This window comes from Alternaria arborescens (assembly GCF_004154835.1).
Source record: "Alternaria arborescens strain FERA 675 chromosome Unknown contig_66, whole genome shotgun sequence".
NCBI lineage: Eukaryota > Fungi > Ascomycota > Dothideomycetes > Pleosporales > Pleosporaceae > Alternaria > Alternaria arborescens.
Genome location: NW_021167921.1, coordinates 56,269 through 80,242, shown reverse-complemented (window position 1 = coordinate 80,242; position 23,974 = coordinate 56,269). Strand labels below are relative to the sequence as shown.

The window sequence follows — 23,974 nt, the reverse complement described above, 5'->3', positions numbered from 1 at the left end:
TACACATCAATCTCATGCTGGCATGGCGCATTGTGGAGGTAAGTATCGGATTCTCGACTATGCTGTCATAATCGTGATCGTAGCATGGGATCTAGATTGCGAACCGTGCCCCTTGTTGTTTCCAACCATCTTCTTGCATCAGAGGCTTGAGAAGACTACATGACGTATCGCTTCTCTGTATGACAGCAATTCCTACATAAAGAGGTGATGCCACGCAACTTGCTCTACATCAACACATCATATCATCAAATCATCACAGCTGCCTCCATCCTCATACATCTCTACCAATTCTATATTCACCCCTGAATAAAATCCACACCAACATCATCACAATGAGCTCCAGTGACATCCCCAGCGGCAACGCCATGGACAACGACTACAAGTCCCGTACCGGCCAGTCCGAGATCCCCGTCCAGGCCGACGAGGCGCCCGTAGAGGCGACCGAGTACACCAATGGCGGTGACTCTGATGCGCAGCTAGGTATGTATCTACAACAAAAACAATCGCCATGGCCCTAACATGTTTCAGAGCGCGATGAGAAGGATGCTATCGACAGCTCCAACATCCTTGACGAACGCACGCGTCATGCTACAAAGAAGGCTGGCACGTACACCGAGCCTGGTGATGAGGAGGGTCTCGGTGCTGCTGCTGACGGTTCCGATGGTACTTCTTCTACACGATAGAGTGTGATACCCGACATGAAACAGGAGGATTTTGATAGCGTGGAGTAATGAATTTGATATCCTATCTATTCAAGAGTCTTTACCTGTCCTCGCGCGTCACTGTTCTTGTTGAATTCATAAACATTCTGGCGCTTGAAATATGATATTTCCCATATGCACTGATGTCACCGATGTCTTATATTCGACTTGATAGAGGCAATTGCCTCTCATATCCCGTTGCGGAGGTAGAGTATACTTCTTCCCTGGCCTATCTTTGTCGCTTGTTTACTACCACAGAGGACGTTCTTTTCTCCTGTTCCCCTTTCACTTTCACTACAGTGCAACGCGCAGGGTCATTCGTCATGGTATTAGTTCAGGTTTCGTTTGCTCTTGTGCACGCGATCGCCTCAAACCACTGGAAAAAATAAAGGGCTTCCAGCATCTGTCTACTTTACTCCCACGACTAGCTACCATCGCTAAGGGTCCAAGTCTTATCTGCGGTTGTCGCGACACTGTTGTGACACCACGTACGACCTCAGCGCCGACGCATACAATTCTCCAATTCAACGCATAAAACATGGCTGGGCAAGGCTGTGCGAAGACCATCGCCAATGGTAAGTCGAGCGTGGACACCGAGATGTAACTATCGCGACTTCCCCATGTGATCAATCAAAGAGCAAATATCCGTGCGGACCACTCAAAGCTCACATACTGACTAAATGTCAGAGCGCGCAGCTCGTATCAAAGCCACTGGACAACGTGTCTATATCTCCGGGCTTAAAGGTCATCACACGCTCGAGACTGGCGTTGCATATCACTACCGAGGCCACTTCATCTATGCTTTTCCAGCTAGCAACCCCATTGAACCTGTCCCATTTTCAACAAAAAAGGGCATCAACATAGTAGGAGTCGTCAAAGATCAAGCGCCCATTTACAATCATACAGACCCAGATCTTATACTCGAACAGGATATTGCCGCCTTACAGAAGTCTTGCGTACACGAATGGGAATTTCAACAAGCACAGGAAGAACTCAAGAAGCAGGAGACGAAAAAGGTACTTGAAGCAGAAGAGATGGGAGAACATAAGAAAACTAAAACCGAGACTGTGGCAAGCAGCACAAAGGATTTTGACGCTGCTACGACTCCCAAGGCAAGCGCACAGGAACCCTTGCCCAGTGGAGCTCCCTTGCGTGTCCCGTCCTTTACGACATTGCCAGTTCCCTCGCAATTATCATCGAAGAGAGCTTGCCGCCCGCAGACTCACTACCAACCAGTGACCAGCCAACAAAGCTCATCTTCTCCAATCAACATTCCCCGAATCGGCACCGTCGAAGCTCCGCCTGCACAAACTTTTCCATCAACAGCCTACACACCCCACGACCGCGGTAGGTATCTCGCATACTCCGCCCCCGGATCCCGCCACGCCTCTGTAGACAACACGCCCTCCGTCTCACGCCCCGTCTCACCAACCCACCTCCATGGTCTCAGTGTACGCAGCGGCCACGACGGCCATGGTCATGTTTCACTCCGGCCTATAGCAAGCACTTCGCGTCTGAACCAACTTCTCGCAGAAGAAGGTTTCCGCCGGTCTATGAGTCCTCTTGCAGATGTAACAGAGGACCATCTGCGAGGAAGCGGACACCGAGAAGGACGAGATGGGGATCTGGTAGTCAACCTTGGGGTATCACAGGGCTGGATGGACCCAGACGATATTTCCGCGTTTGTGGAAACTGTGAGCCGGAGGCCGTCGCCTTCTCGTGTCTCTTTGCGGACTCGCTCGCGCTCGTTGTCAAGGGTGAATAGCCGGGGTCCACGGGGTGATTCAAACTCACCCGAGAAGGACGTCGATGAGGGTTTGTATCTCCATGGTCTGGGTCATCCGGATGTGATTCGTAATGATGCATCTAGGGCTCAGACAATGGAGTCTAGCCCGTTCCGTGCACCGGGTTATGGGTCTACGGAGAGTACGGCGTATTTGAGAGAATTGGCAATGAGGCATTACGATATAGTCAACGCCGAGCCAGAGACGTCTTCATCGCAGTCACAGACGCCCATTGGCCATCCACCCACTGGTCTATTTGGAAGCCCGGTAGTTGCAACGTCACTGCACCGCGATGCCATGCCCGCCTTCACCTTCCCAGTTCCTCGGCACACACTGGATACTTCCTCTTTTCCCGCTTTCGACGACGATGTTCCGCCCGCTAGCTACATAGATCACGCTGATAAGAAACCTCTTGTCACAGGTCGTCCACGCGCTGGATCGAAATCTGTACACACTGGCCGTCCACGCGCTGCTTCCAAGGCGCTGAATGAAGCTTACAACGCCGCCAACCCATCATCAACGCCCCGTCTGGTATTTCCGTTCAGCTTCATCCCGCCTACCGGGTACACTGGTACTGAGAACGACAACACCACCAGCGCCACCACCACTGATGCTCAGAAAATAACCTTCGTAGCCCGCTGCCCACTACACTCGGAGTCTTGTAATGGTCAGGACGTGGTACACGAGCATATGACGCAGCGTGCTAGGAATGGTGCTGGGTTCAAGGACTTGTTTCCCACGATTGAGTGTGAAGGTGGAAGGGTGATGGTGGATTGGAAGAAGTTGATGAATGAGGAGGTGGAGAGGCTGAAGGGTGTGTGAGGGAATATGATGTCAGGTTTTGGGCTGGTTATTTTGCTATGTATGAAGCCTGGGAGAGATGATGGAACGGAGTGGATGTAATTGAAAACCACGTGGTACGATACAAATACGTGATACGAAGCGCGTGATAATGAACGGGCTGTGAGCAATTTTCTCAATGTAACATAAAAACGAGACAATTAACAAATAAAGATTGAACATTGCGATAACATTAAAGGAGAGGAAGAGAGCCCTACTGATATACATGTAACGCTAAATATGAACTGGCTTTGCCTTGTCCGTGCACAACGACTCTCATAAGCACGACGCTCCCCTGGGTATCTCTACTGCGTAAGAACACATACGATACTCTCCATGACAATCCTTAACGCCTCGTCGTAAATCGACTACATGGTTCGGTAATACAACTTGTTGGTCATACACGAGGCAAGCTTACTCGGCGGCGGCGGCCTTCTTGCGGCCCCTTGATACTATTAGTCACAAGTACGATGATCATCCCACAGCTAAACATACCTCTTCTGTGGAGCTTTCTTAGGCTCAGGAGCTTCCTTTGCGTGATCCGAAAGCACTTCAGCCTCAGAATCGAGACCGATCTCAGGCTCGGGATCAAGGTTCTCGACTGCAGCCTTCTTGCCTCGAGCCTTCTTGGGCTTGGGAGCTTCCTTGTCGCTAGCGTCAGTATGCTGAGCAGCCTTCTTGGCACGGCCGCTGGCTCGAGCCTTCTTTGCAGGAGGGGCGGCCTCTTCGTCGCCGTCTTCTTCCTCGACTTCCTTCTTGGCAGGTCGGCCGCGCTTCTTAGGGGCAGGGGCGGGAGCTGGAACATCTTCTTCGTCCTGATCCTCGGCTTTGACCTTCTTGGCCTTGGTGGCGCGCTTCTTGGGAGCTGGTGCCGGGGCCTCCTCCTCCTCTTCATCTTCGACTTCGTCCTTGACCTCGCTCTTCTTGGCCTTGGTTGCGCGCTTCTTCTTGGGTGGGGAAGCAGCGTCCTCGTCGTCATTATCTTCGGCGCCCTTCTTTGCCTTCTTTGCCCTAGGCTTCTTTACACCTGGACGGTTTAGCTCAGGATCCTGATACGGTTAGTAAGTGAATCGCTGGCGAATCATCTGGGGTGACATGTGAAGATACTTACGCGTGTGCAGTCCTCGTCCGGAATGTGGCCGTTCTTGAGCGCGAAATCGACCTTTTCTTGAAATTCGGCGGGCAACTCGTCGTAGCCATCGACCATGTCAGTATCACCTCCGCATGTCTCGATCAGATTTTCAATCTGCTTAGGAGTAACGCATCCCCTGGGATGGTCAGTATGCAAGTGGCAGGAACACGGCAAACATCAAAACGTACCAATGACGATATTGCCAGCTGACGTGATCTTTGATAGTTACTTGTGTCGCATAGCGGAACTGGCCCTTCATTATCTTGCTGCCAGAATCTTTGCATTCTTTAACTTGACAACCGGCGCGGTTGTTAGGAGATTCCTCTGAAGCACAATCAGTCCAGTTCTGGTGAACGGAAACCGTGGTTTTTTCATGCGGCCTAGAGGTCATTGGCCGCGCCAGTATCCAACTTCGTTCAGGTACTTACCGACGCGATAGACACCCATGATCGCGGTTGTCAGGTATCGGGAGGTAGGTGGGGTTTGGGTTGCTATGTGTTTTGCGGACACGCGCAGAAGTAATTGCTTATATGTGTAGACGTGTTAGGTTGCAGTGGGTGAAAGTGTCCTGTCTTGTTTCTATCGCTGGACGTCGCGAATTGTTTGCGCCAGTCGACGCGTGAGGTCACCGCAGGAGGCGCTAGTGGCAGGGCAGCCTTGAGCACGGGCGCTGATCCCTGTCAGCCAGTTTAGCGCGTCTCGGATCTGGAGAGTGCAGTTCGTCATGATCCTAGTCAGAAAAAGTCAAGACATGCCGCTGGCACGAGCATTCACCCTCACCCCTCATCCGCCACCCCTCAATGAGCGCTGCGCATACATGTTTTCGCAGCGCCCTCTCACAGGCTTTCCGTCCGAACTCTCGTGGAATCGCTGCTCCCTGTTCTGTCGCCGCCTTCCTCGTTCCTGCCCTCGGTAGACCCTCGAAACGCACCTTCACCTCTGGAAAACGCCGCCCCGCAGATGCACAGTCACATCTTCAGCCACCGACGGAAGATAGAGGGGATGTGATTACCAGAGTAGTTCCTCTCAAGCCTAAAGAACGCATTCGATCACGGATACAGTATCCACTTCGAGAGGCTCGTGGCGATATCAAAGCATGGCTCGATGCCATTGAGCCATTCCTTCCGCGTCACCTGCGGCAAGCGACGTCCGACGAGCCAGAAAGGCCTACAACCTCGCTCGACTTCGCCTTGTTCATCAACAAAGCCCAGGATGCTTCAATAGACGTCCTTAGCTACCTTGGGGTAGAGGCGGGGGAATGGCAGACAGTACTATGGATAGTCAAGAAGCTCACAGAAGACGGGAATTCTCCACTCGATCTGAGCGCTCATCTTGAGCAGTATTCATATGCTATATTGCAGGGAGAAGAACACCGGTCTTTGAAAGAGCTGACTGAAGGTCCCTTGCGTCTTCAACGGACATACCCAAACCGCAAGTTGCAACTTACACTGGACGTCGTAACATCCGACCCCGAATCGATTCGCTATTCGCATGTCATGGTCAAGCGAGCCCTGGGACAGCTGTGGAGGAGCCTGGCAAATATGATATTGGCGGCTGCGGAGCAGAGCAACGGCGAGCAACACACCATTATGCCGCACGTCTTGGAGATGATTGCCTATCTGCATCATTTGGGCCTGATGCCTGACTCAGTCTACACATACCGAAATCCACAGGATAAGCATGCTTTCCAGCAGCCTCCGACACTCCACATGCTATCGTCCAAGATCTTGACAGCTCTGTCTGATGCGACCTGGAATGCTCACGAAGCTTCCGTCAAGACTGCCAAGGATCGCGCCAACGCTCACTACTTCCTCGGCCACGAGATACCTGGATCGCGTTACAAGGTTCGGGTTACGGAAGTGGCTCCGGAGCTGTGGCTAGAGCTTGTTCTGTGGTCATGTTTGCACGGTGGCTGGACACTTGACGGTGCTGCCATCTTGGAGCAACTGGCAAACAGAGAGGGAGAACACGCCTGGGCACTCATCAGTTGGCGGGAGATCCTAGAAGCAGAGCAGAGTAAGGCCCCAGCTCCGACAACAGCTTGGAGCTTGCTTCCAATGAACGGGGAAGCTGCTGCAAGCGCAGAAGACCGCGCACGAACCCGCAGAACTATAAGCAGCGAGATCGTTACAGGCTTCGTTGACGGGCTTGTCAATCAAATGCGACTAGGGGTAGGAGCTCGCGGTGCTACTCCAGAAAGTCTGATTGCCTCTATCAAGACTCTAAAAGGCTTCTTAGACAAGAACAACTTAAGTCTCGGTTCTTCAGCTTGGGACTCCGTCATGGCCCGATTAATTGAATCTGGCGGCTTCGCCCCCGAGAAGCGACCAGAGCTACTTTTGAGGGTTTTCGAGCTGGCTCCAGGATTTGGTGGTGAGGTCGGCTCTGCAAATGCGTCTGCCTCCGCTAGTACCGAAGTACCTTACTTTTTTGAGCCCACCACCATACCACTCAGCTTCCTGCATCGGGCGATGCGTGCTTTCATCAGCAATGGAGACATCCAGGGAGCAATAACTACACTGTCTATGCTTCAACAACACACTGATGACAACAAACAAAAGTCTGTGGAAGAGTTCTTTCAAGTCCTTCGCAGCAGTCGGCAATTACGACCTGATGAACCTTTTACAAGCCATTTGCCACCAGTCGAATTTCCGGCTTTTGAAATCAAGCTTTCCCTTCCTCTCCTTGCGCGGCTGCTAGATCTAGTCACCGAGTCAAAGCTGTATGATCTGGGCCGATGGCTACTTTTCTCTGACGATTTGGATGGTCCTCTGATCGGTAGTGAATTACACAGTCATCGTAACATATCCGCTTCTGTCGTTCGCTTCGGCACGATGGCCGGAGAGAACAAACTCGTCTTAGACGTCGTCAAGAAGGCCGGTACATGGAATGAGAAATACCAGCAGTACCGCATGCCAGCCGAGATTCTCACAGCCTTGCTGTGTTCACAGATCAAACTCCGTCAATGGGACTCTGTCCGAGGCATGCAAAAGTATGTGGAAGAGACCTCTACATTTAGACCGCGACCCATCATCATTTCGAGCTTTGCTGCAGAACTCCTTCGAACTTCGCCTGGCCCCGAAGAAGTCAAAGTACGCGCCCAGGAAACCTTCACTGGATTGCTCTTCGCATGGGAGAACATGATACTTGGCAATATACGCGATGAGCTCTACTGCACCTTATCCATCATGTCGACCGTAGACAGCGAGTGGAAAGCTTACTGCTCTCGCTTCCTCGCCTTTTCCTCCCGTCAAGCAGTCAGTCTCTCCACTGATGATTTCAATCGCATACTAAGCGGCGTACTCGGTGGTTACGGCAGCGCCAAGGGCAAAGCGATGGTAGAAACTTGGTGTCACACGTCAAGAAGATATCTAGAGTCATATCGAGCGCCGGGCGGATTACCCACTATGCCGCAATATCGCGTCACAAGGAGCATTGAGTATGAGGATCGACCGGAAGATATTAAAGTTAGGCAGGAGTCTGGCGCCACGCTCACCTTGCAAGGACGCATCGCTCCCAACAGACAGACGATCTGGGCCGTCATTCGGAAGGTGCAAGATGAAGTGGAGAATGAGACGAGAAGTGGCGAGAAAATGGTTGAGGCCACGCGTAAAGAGAAGCGCGATACGCTGAGGTGGGCTGCAGGGATGCTTCATCAATTGGGTTACGAGTATGAGGATTACATTGCTGCTCTAGGCGATCTTGCAGTGCTTGCCAAGGTTGAGGATCTTGCCGCGCCTAGAGATGTCGACGTCGGGAATGAGGAGGGTGCCGAGCGGCTCAACGTCTGAAGCCGGCTTCTCTAGCTTGCATGCTGAGATAATGAGGATAGCTTGGCCTGGAACCGACGCACTAGAAGCCCGTTTTTCGGCCACTTGCATATAGTCTACCAGAATCTTGTACATACCGAGTGTCTAGAAAAAGGCCATCGTGGCATCACGAGACTTTGGTAGATACATTTGCAAATGAAAGGCAAGTCACAGCAGTCTGAGCTAGAGACGCTTATCCTTGTTTGTACATACACTTGCGTAAGCACGTAATGTTGCCTCCAAGATGTATGGGGCCCCTGACCCATTAAACAACTGTGGATGGGGGGCTAGTTGTTGTAAAGACATGATGCGCGTGATCCAGAAGGCGGTGGGCAGGGCGGTGGGTGTCTCCTTGGTAGGTACTGTAGGTATTACTGTAGGAATACTGGGGAGCCCTTTGCAACACAATTTTCTGCCACTTTCTACCCCGACTAAGTAGGTAGGTAGGAAAACCGCGTGATCCAGATTTTCAAACCCTGAGTGTGTTCGTCGCGTCTAGGCTCCACTGGTACTCCACATACACCAGGCTAGAGAAGTAAGAGGTGTTAACGGCTCCTCGGCCAGACCGTCCTCTGTCATCTTCTGCCTGATCGTCAAGTTGCCAGCGTTGCAACAGACAAAAAGGAAAAAAAAACGATATGTGGCCTTCTGGTAGCGAGCCATCCTACAGAAAGTTTAGGTGGTGTGTAGCTGCAATGTAGCTGTATTGCCTCCAGGGGTATACGTGAGTATTTCGGCCAATGAGAAACCTACCATTCATGTATGTACGCATCCGACGGCCAATGGGAAGGATATGCACATATGGCATGTCGAAGATCTCGCATCAGCTCAAGAAACAGACTCGTCCAACCGGCGTACTGTGTGGGCCGGCCCACCTATGCACTCCAAGCAAGGTAAAGCTCAGCCTCACGAAAAAAAAGTTGACCCGAAGTTTGCAGAGTAAACAGAGCAGTTGAGCTTAGACCGGTTCACAAGTCATTGCAATGGGCGTGAAAACCTGGAGTAATGTCCTGTATTGCTATTATTTTTAAATAAATGATTTACAAGCGAGCCTCAGTGCGGACGCTGCTGCATCGTGACAAGCAGCAGCGGCCCGCAAGTCGCTGTAACTTTACTGTTTGAGGCGCCGGCTACGTTTGCACCTCTTCACCGCTTCTTCGCCTGCGGGCGCCAGCGTCAATACAGGCCCAGTGCGTATCGATATGAGGTGCGTCTGGAGGGGTACAATGCCGGGCGACGTCAAGCGTACTTTTGGCAGATCGTGGATCGCATCTCGAAGACATGGTCTAGCAGGCACAAGTTTTCGTCTTTGATGGTTTTGCTGGGCCAGATATTAAACATGACGATGTAAGGGGAGCCAGGCCAGCGGTAATCTACTCTGCGTGCCCTGCTGTTCGTCGCAGCATGTGCAAACCCGGGGGCTTGCGTCTTAGCAGAACCAATAGGCTGAAGCCGTTACCGTGTACTTTAGCCCCGTGTTGCCTCATCGCTGCACGCACTGCGCACGTCCAGGTTAGTTTCAGTGGGGCAGTTCGGCGAGAAACCAAAATTTCCTGATGAGGGGCACGCGACAGGCGCTGGACGAGTGCAATGAATGGGGAATTGAAGAAGAAATTACAAAACCTACTGCGCTAGGTGTATACACGGCCATGTCCTTGGCTGACTTGCACGTCGCGTCGTGGCACTTAATTGGGCGTTGAACATGGAGTCATCGCTGCAGAGAGAACTAACGCGCTTGGACCATGCGATATGTCGCTAGGGCGGAACTAAAAATTAAACATATCCTCTGCCCTCGCCCGCATTTTCTCTCCACACCAGCCCAAAGACGTCAAAGTCACACGAAAACATACCAGAAACACACAACAACCACATCTTTACACCATTAATCGTCGAGACAATGCCGCAGGCAATCGCTGAGCTCTAAACTCCTGGTGCAGCCCTGCCTACGGGCTGCATCAGCCCGACAGCTCACGGAATTTCAACCTCTACGACGATACCAATACTACGACTGCGTGCAGTATCCTCTGCGCAAACTCGTCTCAACCAATTGGTAGTCGTCCCGCCTGCGCTGCAGAACAACACCATTGTCATCTCTACCAGCTCAACGCTTGAAGATCGACGAGATACAAAGGGCCCAGCATAGTTCGCCAGCCCTTCCCCTCAGTACACCAAACATCAGTCGACCAAACGCCGTGAACCCATATCCGACCTAGCACTCACCTCCCACCATCCCGAGTTACCCCCGATTTCACCTGCCACACCTCCGCTACCGAGACGACCTTCAAAGACACCTACCATGGCTCACCTTACCCACGCTCGATCACCCACTCTTGGTGGACACTACCAAGACCGTAAACTCGCACATGAGACTGCCACCAACACCCACCGCAGTGATCAGCGCTCTGCCTCTCGCGACACAGTCGGAGGCAGCGCACCCCACACCAACGGACGCAGCGGTGATCAATCCGCTACTGAAGGCGCTGCGGACGAAGACGACGAAGAGGACAGTAGTACTGCCAAAGACAACGAACAAGATGACGACGAGACCGATGCAGACGTGCCGGCCTTACCCTACAGCTATGCTAGGGGAGGCAAGGGCAAGGGCAAGCGTCCTGCTATCCGCGTCGAGCATGCGGATGACGATGAGTCTCACGCTGAAGAAGATGAAAACATCTCTGAGCTCATGCCCAACAAACATCCAGTTAATCAACTACTAATGAGCAACAAGAAGCGCACCTTTAGCAATCTCTCAAGCACCTCAGTGCTCTTCGGCGACGACTCTACAGATCAAGAGTCGTTCCCCAGACGCAAGATGGCTCGCAAACTGAGCAACGCTTCCAGCATACCGCTGCTAACATACAAAGAAGACGAAGAACCCCAAGTAAGCTATGAAAACGCTATTGAGAGCGACGATGAAGACTATAGCGGCGTTATGAACATCCCTGACGATGACGAATCCGACATTGAGAAGATGGAGCAAGAAGAAGAGAGCTATATCCTTCAAGAAGAGCAATCAGCTACCAACCTTCTCAATGAGTATCGTGATGCTCGACGACTCAGTCTTGAGAGTTGTTTTAGCGATAACATCTTCGATGTTACCGCCCCACTAGACGATGAGTACATGGCAGGACTTGCCGACTTTGGCTTCACTCCTTTCTTTGAGCCGGATGCTCTGCCTGCTTCTCCTGTTCCTATGGCCAAGAGAAAGTTCTCAGATGGCTCAGCCAAGCGCGTCCGCTTTGACGACGACGTACAAGTATCAGATAGTTCCAGTTCGGAATCTTCAGAACTCGACAGCAGTGTCTTCCCTGATCTCTTCTTGGATCAAGATAAGATCCCTCCCAGCTTGCATCAACTTCTTGACATGGACTACGATGATGACAACGGAGACATGGCTTCTCCGCAGTCAGATGCGTCGTTCTGGGACTTTGAGCAGAACGAGTCGCGCATCACTCAAGTTGATGATTCAGATGAAGATGAAGAGTCGTCTGGCGAATCCAGCGGCTACGAGTGTACGGTAGTACCCTATTTTTGCTATTACTCGATGACTAACATTTTTCATCAGCTGACATGGGTGATACCACTGACGAAGAAGACTTTGGAACCGATATACTTCCACGCACGCCTAAGCAGTCTGTTCTACAACGACCGGTCTCAGCACCAGGCTCACGTACCGGCACACCCAAGCCATTTCAACGTAGCTCTCGTCCAATAGGCCGTCAAATCCCGCCAACTCGCGGCATCTTCATTCACGACGAGACTGATCAGGCCATCGCGGTTACTAACAGGGCTACCAAGGCCGTCGCATTCTACCGGCCTCGCACAATGATGATTCCATGGATTCCTTTGACTGATTATCAAAGTAGTACAAGCGGTACTGTCAACAACAGTCCTCGCAACTCTATTGCTCAGCTCAACGGCTCTGACAGCGAGAGCAATGAGGTCTTCAACAATGGTCTCAGCACCGACATCATGCTTAGTGGCATCTTTGGATCAGCTGGGGGCAATGACTTTACGTTTGGAAACGAGAGCATTGGTCCCCCAGAGGCTTTCTACCCATTCGTAAGCATATCTTCCAATGGTAACATGGGCCTCGTTGACGAAGATGAGACGGGTTCTTCGAGCGACGAATACGACGATGATCTCAATATCGCCGACTTCATGGACTTTGGCGAGTCAGGTGGAGATACTGATCTAGACGACGACGACGAGTTCGACGAGACCGACAGGCCAGTTACACCTGCGACTTCCAATGTGGGGCATCACGGCTCCACCCCAGCAGCGCCTGCTGATGCCACGCCTCATCGCAAAAGAACCACGTCTGATGTCATGCTCGAGCATTTTGACCGTGGCGTCGTCACTGCTTTCCGCAGCAACCAAAACCGGTATCGCGATGTTGCGTCTCTGCCATCGGATCCTGCGGCGCGCGCCTCGGTTTCTCGTCCTGTCCGGTCTGGCAAGTCTGCCGAGGCTCTCATTACTCCTGTCCGAAGGCGCGTTCGGTCAAACAGAGTCGCCAAGTCACCTCTGAAGAAGGACATGACTATGACCCGCAGCTCACCTCTGTCGGGTGTCACCAAAGCCAACTCGCGGTTGCAGAAGTCTGTCTTGGATTCGCCAAAGAAGGGGCCGCCTAAGATGGGAACCTTTTCCTGAGCGAACGACGTTACGATATCTACGGCCTTTTGTCTTCTAGCCGTTCCAGCGGCTATGTTGTTATTACGAACTTTTACATGCATTTGCATACCCTCGAAAAGTTCTTTTTGGATCTTTCCTAGAGGGTCTGATAAAAAGTTGAGCGAGGCGTCTGGCTTAGAACTTTCCTTGCGGCCACGCGGCGGCATCGTTCGGGCTAGTGTAGCCTCAGTCGCGTCTTCACGAATTTCCTTTGTTTGGGCCGGAGTTTCTTTGGTTTAGTACAATATGTTTTGTGTTTTAGTTTTCGCTGTTCGCCTCGCCTCGTCGCTTCCTTTCAGAAGGAGTACAAGGTCTTTAGGGATGATACCATGTGTTTTACGAGCTGGGTTCTGTTGCTTCCCTCTGGCGTTTAGGTCTTAACAGTTTGGCAGACTGTTGACCTGATGGCGTTGAGGTCGACGGATGGCTCACAGACATGTCGCGTCTTGTTTTGGTTTCTCTTTTGTCAGTCAAGTTGAGGTGTGTGTGTGTGCGTGTCGTGTAGGATTATTGGTATCGAGTATGGAATGGTAGTTTTTTTTTGCGAAGAATGAAATGTGTTAAACAACTCGATCCTGCAGTGTATGCATGGCATAAGGAAATCTTCAATATGGCGCTAGACGTCTGATAGTTATCCCACTACATCACAAGTTCATCCCTTTGTTCCTGCATGATGGCGCAATTACCGTTCTGCGGGAGTCAGGATGCTGGCACTGGGATGCTTAGCGTGGTGTGTATATATCGTCTGTGCTCACACTACGTCACACGCTCAGCCCAAAGCTCGCTCGCTCCCTGCATGTGAAGATCGCCCGCGCGAGAACATGCCAACACCACCGAAACATGTAGCCGGCAGTTACCCCCACATTACCGCCATGGAGGAACTCAAGGATGATTTCCGCGAAGATAGGCCGATTCTGAAGATTGTTACGGTAAGGACAAGATCGCCCTGTTGCGTGCATCGCTCGACACCACCATGTCATTCGATCGCTCGTCACCAATCCAGCGCCCCAAACAACGCGTACTCACAGTACCCAGGACACACTCCTCCTTCCCCTCCGAATCGCGACATCGCCAGCTCTGCTACGAACGTACCTCCGCACCATCCTCCTCTTCATCACCTCCACCATCCTCTTCACCTTCGCCGTCGTCGCATACTCGTCGTTCTACTACAACTACATACCCGTGCGCGGCATCTCCGTACCCGTATACCTCCAATTCGACCACGGCCCCACCATCCTGCCTCCCACAACCACCTACCCAGATGGCAGCAGCAGCCTCCCAACCGGCAAGCCCGCAAAATGGCCCTACGGCCTCGCCAACATACCCGGCCTGGTAGACCGCCAAAAGTACGACGTCGTTGTCGAAATGGTCGTCCCGAGGAGCAAGACCAACTTGCAAGCCGGCAACTGGATGGTGGGACTCGAGTTCCGGGGCCCCACGACGATAGGACAGGGTGTGAAGCATCTCCTTGGCTGGGACGAGGAGTGGAGCGTTGAAGATCATAGTCAAGGTGGTGTGCCGGGTGCCACGGCCGAGAAGATTGTTACGGAGGGGACGACGAGCGAGACACCTACTGTTCTTGCTAGAAGTCGCAGACCGGTGCTTTTGACGTATCGGAGTCGCGTGCTAGAGATGGTGTATAGGGGGTTGAGGCTGCCGCTCTATCTGGTGGGGTGGCATACAGAATCTGAGTTTGTGGAGATTAGCATGATGGAAGGCGTCATGTTTGAACCTGGATATCGGAATGTGCCGAGTAGTTTGAGGCTGGAAGTCCGAAGTAAGCTTCCAATTGAGGTTTACAGGGCGCAGGTCAGGATTAGTGCGAAGCTGGAAGGCTTTCGTTGGCTGATGTACCGGTACTGGGTCACCAGCGCGATCATTGGCATTCTTACCTTTTGGGGCATGGAGATGGGCGTTTTGCTGTTTACCTGGGGGGCTTTTACGCTGCTGTTCAGTGGTGCTTCGACACCGGCCCAAGGGAACCAGCAACAGAAGAAGATCAAAACTGAACAAGGAAGCGGCGAACCTTTTCCCAAACTCGAACAAGGCGACTACTCCGAACCAGACACACCTTACAGCGACACGTCCCGTACATTCCCTACACTACCTTCTCAACAACCTCTCTCGTATAGCTCGCCGCTGTCGCCTAAATCACCCAAAGAAGAAGAACGCGGATCTCCTAGGCTAGAAGATATACCGACAAGAGAGGAGATGATGGAGGCTGATGATGAAGAAGATGACGATTTCATTCTTGAAGAGCCGATTCCTCGGGGTGTGGAGAGGGAGGGGGTTTTTACGGATTCGGGGATTGGAACGAGTCTTGAGAGTAGTATTGATAGGGGGTTGGCGAGACGGAGGGGTGGGAAGGTAAAGGATAAGGGGGGTGATGGTGGGAGTTAATTGTCTATAGGGAAAGGGGGAGGGAGGTTAGAAGAGGGGAAATGTGCGAGATTTGTTGTGAGAGGAGTGGGAAGGAGTATGATGCTTGTGGAAGTTCTATTGGTGGGTGGCCGTGCCTATGTTCTAGTATAAGCATGTCCATCCGATCAATGAGTAGATGGTAAAGCTATGCCGTTTTCCTGATCTGTACGGTCTCCATACTAGGGTTCCCCTATCTATTGCTATCACTCGCTCGTTGTATATTTATTTTAATCGGTTTCGGGCATGCCTTCTGATTCAGTCTCAGGCATAGCGCAGAGCGGCAGCTACGTGAGAATTTGTAGTCAGTAGAATGGACTGTATGCATCATGGCAGGAAGGATACTAACGTCTTCATTCCCATCGCAGACAACCTTACAAGCCTCTAGGCTTCGTCTACAGGTACGGCTGCAGTCTACTACCGCACAGTCGAGTTTGCGGTAGACTCCAGTATCAGAAATGAGGCGTGGGATGCGATACGGCAAGTCTCTGTTGGAAGCGTCCTTGCGGTCAGCTAAGAAGAAGAACTAGATCAGTTAGAATTCTTGAGGGGACAAGATGGTGGGAGTGCGTACGAAAGCGATTACACCACGCATAACAGACAATTTCTTTAGCTGATGTAGCTGTGGCGAGGAGAAGAAGGAGGATGCTGGTGTATAGCGATTTCATTTCGGGTTCTTAAGTCGTGTCTGTGGATTGTGGGAGTTGGTTGGGGATTAAGTGATGGAAACAAACGTGCAAAGTCAAGAAGTCTTTACATCCCTCTGTTAGGATACGTTTAGGAAGACTTAGTCCAGGGATCTGTATGATGATGTATGAAATTCCATAGCTTGTGTATAACTGCGAGATGACACGTACTAGAGACCCTGGCTTTCAACTGAGAGATTTTGTGGAGTTTTTAACACTTCAGGATTACGGCGACAAGAAACAAAAATTACAGTACTTTCTAGAAGAGGTAAGGGAGATTCGTCATTTGTGGTTCAGGGAGATATCTAGAAAGCTGCTGCAACTATGTTCACGGCACCTGAAGTTGATCTAACGTTGAGGTAAATGTATGCACAAAGAACATCCTGATTTGCAAACATCTACACAATAGTCCAAGTGAAGACAAAATCTCCAGCTCAGATTTGAGCTCTTTCTAATGCTCCATATAGATACGCATGTCCTCGGACCTAGTCCGTTTGTTCGCCTATTCTTATTTCACGCTTGTTATGTACTTGGTTCGGGCCTGTGGATAGTGTTGGAGTATAGAAGTGATGCATTGATCTCACGGATTATTTGGCTATATATGCAGTACACTAGTGAGTATAACGGGTACCAATAACAATATAAGATAGCTCTTTCTTTAGATCGTATACCCGTCGATAGTAGACGTACTTTGGATTGTATCCTCTACTTCGCAACTAGGAAACTACAGTTAACACATTAGCAAATCGCATCCCAACGCTAGAAAGGAGGAGAAAGGCTTCATACTATTAGTTGCCCATTACAATCAAAAAAGCATTTCTCATCATCCCACATATCTTTACTGTACCTGTACACTGTAGAGCAGCCAACTCCAACCAGTGCGCAAGTATGGTCGAGCTGTGGGAGCGGAAGGTTGGGCGCTGGCGGAGCCGAGCGGATCGTCGATGTGTTGGCGGGGCATAAAGACGTATCAGAGTCAGAGTTGTACCTAAAGTGTGGGTATACAAAGTCAGTCTATGTCTCATATTTACTTCGTGCAGGGACATCTCTGACTTGTTGGCACAGAGTGCACTCCGCGGTCCACCGCTATTTACAGGATAGTTCTAGGGCCATCTTAGATAGGACGTAGGTGTAGGGGACGTTTTGTCCTTGCAAAGGAGGGACAAGTGAAAGAGGATGGCGAGCGTGAAGGACGTTGCCGATGGTGAGCGCAGCGTTCTTTCCGGCGTAGATGAACTGTGCCATGTTAGATCTTGTCCCATTTCCAGCAGCCCAGAATGCGCCAACTAACCTGGCTGGTGTACATGCCCTCGTTGGTGATGAAGGTCTCGATGTTGTGCTTGAACTTGTAGGGGTTGCGGATGGTGATAGCGAGCGTGTAGGATAGGTGGGAGCTTTAGCGCCAGTGAAACACCACTACCCTTATTGTTTTCTTATTTATTCGATGAAGCGGAGCTGGGTCTTACCGCCACGAGGACGATCAATCTGAGAAAGGCGCGACGTGGCCAACACCGCTGGCGCAGGGTAGCTTGGGGACAAGGATGGAGTAATAGATGTGCTTCATCATCGGGTTCCTGGTGTGATATTCTCTGGCTAAAGATGTGACGTTCTCTAGTAAGAAGCTGCTTGGGTTTCGCGGGCTCGAGGGTAGTTATGCTAGTGTGCTTGGAAATACTGTTGACAGTCTTAAGCGCCGGCTGAAGATATGATGTTCTCTAGCTTCTGGTGTGATGCTCTCCGGCTTCTGGTGTGATGCTCTCCGGCTTCTGGTGTGATGCTCTCCGGCTTCTGGTGTGATGCTCTCCGGCTTCTGATGTTGTCCGGCTTCTCCTCCTGGAGACTGACGATGTATAGCTTGGAAATAGGGATGGTGTGGCATCTGCTAAGATGCTGCCGTGATGGCTGTAAGCGGCCCGTCTTGAAACACGGACCAAGGAGTCTAACAGCTATGCGAGTGTCTAGGTGTCAAGCCCGAGCGCGTAATGAAAGTGAATGGAGGTAGGAACCCGCAAGGGTGCATCATCGACCGATCCTGATGTCTTCGGAAGAATTTGAGTAAGAGCATGGCTGTTGGGACCTTGAAGATCGTGAACTATGCTTGAATAGAGTTAAGCCAGAGGAAACTCTCGTCGAAATTGGAAGAAGAGTGTTTTAAAACCTTGAGATGTAGGCAGGCGTAGTGTGAGATGTAGACAGGAGAGCGGATCTGGATCGGTGGTCTCATTACAGAGAGATGTCGATGGCAGGCAACCGAGGTATATAGGACGTATATGTCCTTAGACAGGTAGTAGAGCTCGTGGTAGAGGTGCTTGTCGATCTTTCCTCGCCAAGGAGAGGCGAGAAGAGGAGGATAGCCAGAGTGGAGTTTTTCAGGTGGTGGTGCATGGCCGTTCTTAGTTCGTGGGGTGACTTGTCTGCTTAATTGCGATAACGAGCGAGACCTTACTCTGCTAAATAGCCAGGCTAACTTTGGTTGGTCGCCGGCTTCTTAGAGAGACTATCAACTCAAGTTGATGGAAGTTTGAGGCAATAACAGGTCTGTGATGCCCTTAGATGTTCTGGGCCGCACAGGCGCTACACTGACAGAGCCAACGAGTTCTTTTCCTTGTTCGAAAGAATCGGGTAATCTTGTTAAACTCTGTCGTGCTGGGGAGAGGAGAGCCAGAGTGGAGGAGGATGGCGAGCGTGAAGGAGGTGGGTGTAATGGATAGCTTAGGATGAGGACGGCGGAGAAAGAAACCATCGCTGGAGCTTGGTAAGCGCGCAGTTCAGACGACCCGTATGGGTGGGTGCGTGTTGTTTTTGCTGAGATGGGTGGTCGTGTAGTTGGTGGGTATGGTGTGGAGAATACCGTGACGACCTCGGGGAAGGGGTGAGACACCGATGGCGCAGCGGGGCAGCTATGTTGGTTTTGGCGTCAGCTATCTTGCGCTTTCGAAGGATATAACTCCTCCTGGTATCGAGGTATACTTACGTCTTCATCCCCATCACAGAGGACACGACAAGACTCTAGACTCCGTCGGCAGGTACGCCCACAGTCTACCTGGGCACACTCGATGCTGCTGTAAGAGTCGCCGAATTCTTCAAAGCCGGGTATGTTTGCTATGAGCCGTGATTTACCGACGCCTGGAGAGTTGTGTTAGCGACATTATCATGATTTCAAAGGAGGGGATATGTATATGGGAATGGAGGAGATGACGCATACTACGGGTGCAGAGAACAGGTACTGTACACTCAGTCGCCGAAGCTGTAGTGGTGAAGAGGGTGACGAGAATGGCGATGGTACAGGTGAGAGACATACCCTTGCATTGAAAAGGTGCTTTCATGCAATCACCTGCGAGGACCGTGGCTGCGAGGGAGGTGAGGGGGATGATGGTGGCAAGGAACTTCATCGTGATGTTTTGTGAGAGTTTTGTGACGATCGGCTATGGAAAGAAGGGGTACTTGTAGATGACCAGAGGACCATGGATGATTGCGGAAAGGTGTAGTAGTACCATTGCCACGAGAGGCGGGTCTTGAGGTAACCGCGCGAGGTTAAAGACTGGCCTGTTGGTTGTTAGAACCTGACGGAGCAGGACGAGCTCTTTAGGAGGAATGATGTGGAGGTTTCATGATTCCTCGCAGGAAAGTATGCTTCTTATACTTCATGCTAACAGAAACCATGGAATCGTTTGGGCAAGAACCTTTAAAGTCGGTTAGGCAAGAAACAGTGGAGCTGCTTGGGCAGGAAAGAGTGGCATTGGTTGGGCAAGAAACAGTGGAATAATTCAGGCCAGAACCCTGGGTGAGAAATTTCGAATGCTGACACTGGGAGTTTCTGTATGGCTGACGAGGTCCCATTTGCTGGAAGCGCTGCTTTGCCTCAAAAATTTGTGCGGATCGAATCATACTTTGAAACCACGGTATTGGCAGGGAATAGAGATGGTACCAAGCGAAGGGGATATTGAACCATAACCATCTGAAATTCCTACAAGTATGACTAATGCAGTCATGAGAACATTCGAAATTGGTGTACTATCTATCCCCATAAAAGAAATCTATGCGCAAGAAACGCCCTGGCATTCGAAACCCGCGAAACTACTCAAACCGACAAAAGTGCACAGCCTCAACTCAGAGCATAGGCCTCTCACTAGATGGATCCTGTCCCTTGTTGAACTTTGTTTCGATCCTGTTCTTCCCTTTCTGCATGTACCCCACCACCTCCTCATCCGTGATCGTCGTCAACCCACTCTTAACATCCATGTCACTCCTCTCGCAAGTCTTCGCCTTAATAAACACACCATTGCTCTGTACCTTCTTGCCTTCAACGATATCCCTGCAGAACCCGCCGTATTCTTCAAAGTGAACAGCACTAGCAGGATTACTCTCAATCAGCATCCCAAAGCAGTGCGGCATAGCCTCAAAGTCTCTCCACACAACCGTCACACCCTGCTTCACACATCGCTGAGCCACGACAGCTCCCTCATCTCTCAACATTTCCTCGCCCACGGAGAAGAAAAGCGGTGGGGCTTTGGACCAATCTTTGGCAGCGAGAGGGCTCACAAGCGGATGCATCAATGCGCTACCCTCGCAATAAAGGTCTGCGCGCGGCGGGTTGGAGGGCCACACGCCATCGTCCTTGGGGAACTCGCGGGAATCGACTTGGCTGGGCGTAGGGAGGTAATCGTACTTTACTCCTCCTTCGATGGAGGGCAGACTGCGCGTTATATCCATCCAAGGCGACGACAGGGCAAGACCGGCTGGTAAGGGAATCTCAACGTCTTTGCCGTGGAAGCGGACGCTGGGCGTTTGGCCGGCGGGCGTGCTACGGTGGATTTGAAGGAGCAGTTGGAGTAAAGCGGTACAGCATGTTCCGCCTGCTGAGTCGCCCCCGAATACGATTTCGCTGGCGGGGATGGGCGCGTGGAAGGACCCGGGTGGTGGTGAGAGAAGTGTGAGATATGCTGTGAAACAATCTAGTAGCGCAGAGGGGAAAGGACCTTGAGGCGAGAGGCGGTACCGAACGGAGAAGACGCGGCCCCCTGTTTCTTTTGCGAGACGGCCTGTGAGTGGACGCGATGTCGCTGGATCGAGGAGGTACATTGCGCCGCCGTGGAAGTAGAGTAATGTGACTTTACTGTTGGTTTCCTTTACTAGATTTTCATACTTTTCTGCCTCGCTCATGAATGAGGGTTCTGGCTCATCGTTCTTGGCATCTGCGCGGTACCCGTTCCATTCTGCTTCCAACGGCCGCTGTTCAGGCTTCGTCCAGGCCTCTTCCCCGGTTCCCATATCTTCAATAGCTTTGAACATCATCTGCCGTACATCGTCTTCTTCTGGTGCGCTCTGTTGAACCTTGCTGACCCAGACCTTTCCCTTGACACCTGGGTCCTTGCATGTTAGACGCTGTAGCTTTGAGATGGGTGTTGGTGTGGAATTAGGGCCCAGCATGTCGCGAAGCATGTTGACCGTCATTTCCGTGCGTAGGTCCCATTTCGAAGACGTTGGGGACATGGATATAGAGTGCCATAGTGCCGTCTTTAATAAAAACGGTGTTTTGGGAAGGAGAAACTTGATCAGAGCTGAGGGCGAGGAGTCCATGTTTGAGATGTTCCGCGGAGGAAGTTGCACGAGTCGAGTTCGATGATGACGAGAATGATCGTGTAGTTGAGATAGTGTCGATTGAAAGCTAATGTCTTGGTTTATTGTGAAAATGTTATAGTCTACAGTCAAGATTAAGGAGAAAAAGAAGCCACTCTAGTGGCGACCAGAGTGTTGACGTCGCACGACTAGGCTGTCGACGCGGCACTTAATGATGCCTCGGCCCATAGCCCCACGAGTCATGCACGAGATCATGCGAGATATACGGTCCATACGCTCACGTGGGGGTCGATCCTTAGCAGCAGCCGTAGGTGGAAGTGACTCAAAACGTCTCTAACTTCTATGCTTGCTCTTCAGGTTGTACATTGTAGCACACAGCACCGCATATCCTAGAAAGCAGGCAACAGAGACCCAGCTAATTAATCATCAATAGTATTCAAGTGACTACGCGCATAGTAATAATGAGGTGTAATGCGGGTTAGTGGTATCTTTCCATCCATCCATCAGTCCTCCATTCCAAAACGCCTGGTCCATTTACTCAATCATTTAGAAAGGCAATACAGCAAGCCCGCCTAATGCGGAGCTGCGCTTCTCTCTGTCGCATCATCCTGAGGTAGCGCATGGTTCCCCGGAATTCAAGACGGCTCAATTTGAGCTTTCCCAGGTCTTCCTTGCCGTTCTCGTCCATCGCCAGTAGACTAGGTGTCAACCACTCAAAGGGGGGCTTCTAACCATCTAGTTCACCCTCTTCGCTGCCTCTTTCTGTCACATTACCATCACCGGTACCATTTGCAGGCGGCTGGCTTTGACTTGTCGATTGTACGCCTTCCATACCCTCGGGTGTATCGCCAAAATCGATACCGTCCTCTGGCGTCCTGAGCCCCGCGTACATGGACGGCTCCCCATCTTTGTCTGGCGACTTCTCATAGAGATCTGCCATGAGGTTACATGCCCTTCTAATGTCGCGCAGTTGAACATGTTGTATTTCCCACCAAGGCTTGCCATCATCGTCGCCTAGCTCCACCTCGGCCATGCGCGCGCCAGCGTACAAAGATGCCGCGGCGATGGCCCGCGATGTGAATAGTAGACACATCTGTGTGGATGTCGAGTCGGAGAGGAAAGCCCAGGCCGAGTTGCGCAGTTTCTTGTTGTGCTCGACGCCGTAGTACTTCATCATGTCGTACATGGTCTTGTATGGTGATTCCACGTTAAGATCGAAACACAGAGCCTCGAGTAAGACGTCTTCGCTGTACAGGATAGTGTCCCGCCATTTCCAGAAGTCTTTTGTCTGCTCGTCGACGAGCTTGTTGGGGTCTTTGAGCGCGACTCGAACGCATGAGACGACGAGTTCTTTCATTTTGCGGCAGTTTTCTTCGACTTTCGTTGCGAGGAATAGCGCCGTTGCGGCGATTTGCTGTTGACATCAGACCTGTCCAAGTCGCGTCCATCTATAAAGAAGACTCACATAGTGATGGAGTGGCTTGTACCCGGGCCGTGGCTTCAAGCTCATTCGCATGAGATAGCGATTGAAAAAGACTGCCGCTGTACTGAGAGTGGTTTGCGGTAACTTGAGCATCATGCCCACTTGTAATATGAAGCCGACGCCCTTCCGCCGTAGTGTGCGCTCTTCTTCAGCAGGCATTCCATCGATTATGGATGGCGCCAAAAGTAATTCTTCTTCTGTGAAGATCCATTGCATCTCGGCCTCGATGACGGCCGGTGGTGGTGGTCTCGGGGGCTCGCGCTGCGGCGGCATTGCGCTGCTTGTGGTCGATACCATCACCAGAGGTTCTGAAAGTGAAGGCTGTGTTCCGATGCGCGATAGTGGTAGCGCAGATCACGGATAAAGTAGATGTCCCGATTCGGCTGTGTTGCGATACAAATGCTAGTTGATGTGTGCGAGCGCGTAGAATCCTGTTGGTGAGCTGTGTACGTGGTCGAGATCGCAAGGCTTCGTGCGTGGTTGAGTTCGCCGTGGGAGTCGAGGATAGCAGAGGGATTGTTCAAAGCGCGGACATTGGAGCTTGGTAGCTGCAAGGGCCAACGGCTCTCTTCCGCGGCGAATACAGGGATCAGTGCCAAGGCAATCTTCAACACCACGGCGCCTGACAGCCACGCCTTCGGCAGACCCAGAACCCGCGTCGTTCCCAAAAGCTTGTACTTTGTCAGATGGTCTGGGCATGAAACAAGTTGTGCACGTTTCAAGAGGCGATCAAACATAGTTTCGAACTGTCAGGGCTCACGTGAAACTACGTTCAGATGTCAAGTGTGTGAGAGATCTATTGTACCTCGTCCTCTGCTCTATGCAGTTGAGAGAACGCCGTTGACCGTTACCAGTCGTGCCATG

The 23,974-nt window shown here is 51.5% G+C and overlaps 10 protein-coding genes across 10 annotated transcripts; 5 read left to right on the top strand and 5 right to left on the bottom strand.

The window, feature by feature from the left end:
- Nucleotides 1-332: 332 nt before the first annotated feature.
- AA0111_g12109 (hypothetical protein) lies at nt 333-683 on the top strand (the record flags this gene model as incomplete). Its single annotated transcript, XM_028646051.1, has 2 exons — nt 333-480; nt 529-683. The coding sequence occupies 2 exons, from the start codon at nt 333-335 to the stop codon at nt 681-683; spliced, it is 303 nt and encodes a 100-aa protein (XP_028500314.1).
- A 556-nt stretch (nt 684-1,239) lies between these two features.
- AA0111_g12108 (hypothetical protein) lies at nt 1,240-3,307 on the top strand (the record flags this gene model as incomplete). Its single annotated transcript, XM_028646050.1, has 2 exons — nt 1,240-1,276; nt 1,389-3,307. The coding sequence occupies 2 exons, from the start codon at nt 1,240-1,242 to the stop codon at nt 3,305-3,307; spliced, it is 1,956 nt and encodes a 651-aa protein (XP_028500315.1).
- Nucleotides 3,308-3,739: 432 nt separating this feature from the next.
- Nucleotides 3,740-4,904, bottom strand: AA0111_g12107 (hypothetical protein; the record flags this gene model as incomplete). The annotated part of the gene is made up of 5 exons (XM_028646049.1): nt 3,740-3,770; nt 3,821-4,374; nt 4,437-4,593; nt 4,646-4,781; nt 4,886-4,904. The coding sequence occupies 5 exons, from the start codon at nt 4,902-4,904 to the stop codon at nt 3,740-3,742; spliced, it is 897 nt and encodes a 298-aa protein (XP_028500309.1).
- A 353-nt stretch (nt 4,905-5,257) lies between these two features.
- On the top strand, nt 5,258-8,248 carry AA0111_g12106 (hypothetical protein; the record flags this gene model as incomplete). Its single annotated transcript, XM_028646048.1, has 1 exon — nt 5,258-8,248. One exon carries the CDS (start codon nt 5,258-5,260, stop codon nt 8,246-8,248), a length of 2,991 nt encoding a protein of 996 aa, XP_028500310.1.
- Nucleotides 8,249-10,562: 2,314 nt separating this feature from the next.
- AA0111_g12105 (hypothetical protein) lies at nt 10,563-12,922 on the top strand (the record flags this gene model as incomplete). Its single annotated transcript, XM_028646047.1, has 3 exons — nt 10,563-11,778; nt 11,832-12,328; nt 12,377-12,922. The coding sequence occupies 3 exons, from the start codon at nt 10,563-10,565 to the stop codon at nt 12,920-12,922; spliced, it is 2,259 nt and encodes a 752-aa protein (XP_028500308.1).
- Nucleotides 12,923-13,764: 842 nt separating this feature from the next.
- On the top strand, nt 13,765-15,343 carry AA0111_g12104 (hypothetical protein; the record flags this gene model as incomplete). Its single annotated transcript, XM_028646046.1, has 2 exons — nt 13,765-13,872; nt 13,979-15,343. The coding sequence occupies 2 exons, from the start codon at nt 13,765-13,767 to the stop codon at nt 15,341-15,343; spliced, it is 1,473 nt and encodes a 490-aa protein (XP_028500306.1).
- Nucleotides 15,344-15,591: 248 nt separating this feature from the next.
- Nucleotides 15,592-16,029, bottom strand: AA0111_g12103 (hypothetical protein; the record flags this gene model as incomplete). The annotated part of the gene is made up of 3 exons (XM_028646045.1): nt 15,592-15,648; nt 15,711-15,874; nt 15,936-16,029. The coding sequence occupies 3 exons, from the start codon at nt 16,027-16,029 to the stop codon at nt 15,592-15,594; spliced, it is 315 nt and encodes a 104-aa protein (XP_028500313.1).
- Nucleotides 16,030-18,964: 2,935 nt separating this feature from the next.
- AA0111_g12102 (hypothetical protein) lies at nt 18,965-19,439 on the bottom strand (the record flags this gene model as incomplete). The annotated part of the gene is made up of 2 exons (XM_028646044.1): nt 18,965-19,173; nt 19,253-19,439. 2 exons carry the CDS (start codon nt 19,437-19,439, stop codon nt 18,965-18,967), a joined length of 396 nt encoding a protein of 131 aa, XP_028500307.1.
- Nucleotides 19,440-20,157: 718 nt separating this feature from the next.
- On the bottom strand, nt 20,158-21,627 carry AA0111_g12101 (hypothetical protein; the record flags this gene model as incomplete). The annotated part of the gene is made up of 1 exon (XM_028646043.1): nt 20,158-21,627. One exon carries the CDS (start codon nt 21,625-21,627, stop codon nt 20,158-20,160), a length of 1,470 nt encoding a protein of 489 aa, XP_028500311.1.
- Nucleotides 21,628-22,354: 727 nt separating this feature from the next.
- On the bottom strand, nt 22,355-23,383 carry AA0111_g12100 (hypothetical protein; the record flags this gene model as incomplete). Its single annotated transcript, XM_028646042.1, has 2 exons — nt 22,355-23,041; nt 23,093-23,383. 2 exons carry the CDS (start codon nt 23,381-23,383, stop codon nt 22,355-22,357), a joined length of 978 nt encoding a protein of 325 aa, XP_028500312.1.
- Nucleotides 23,384-23,974: the final 591 nt, after the last annotated feature.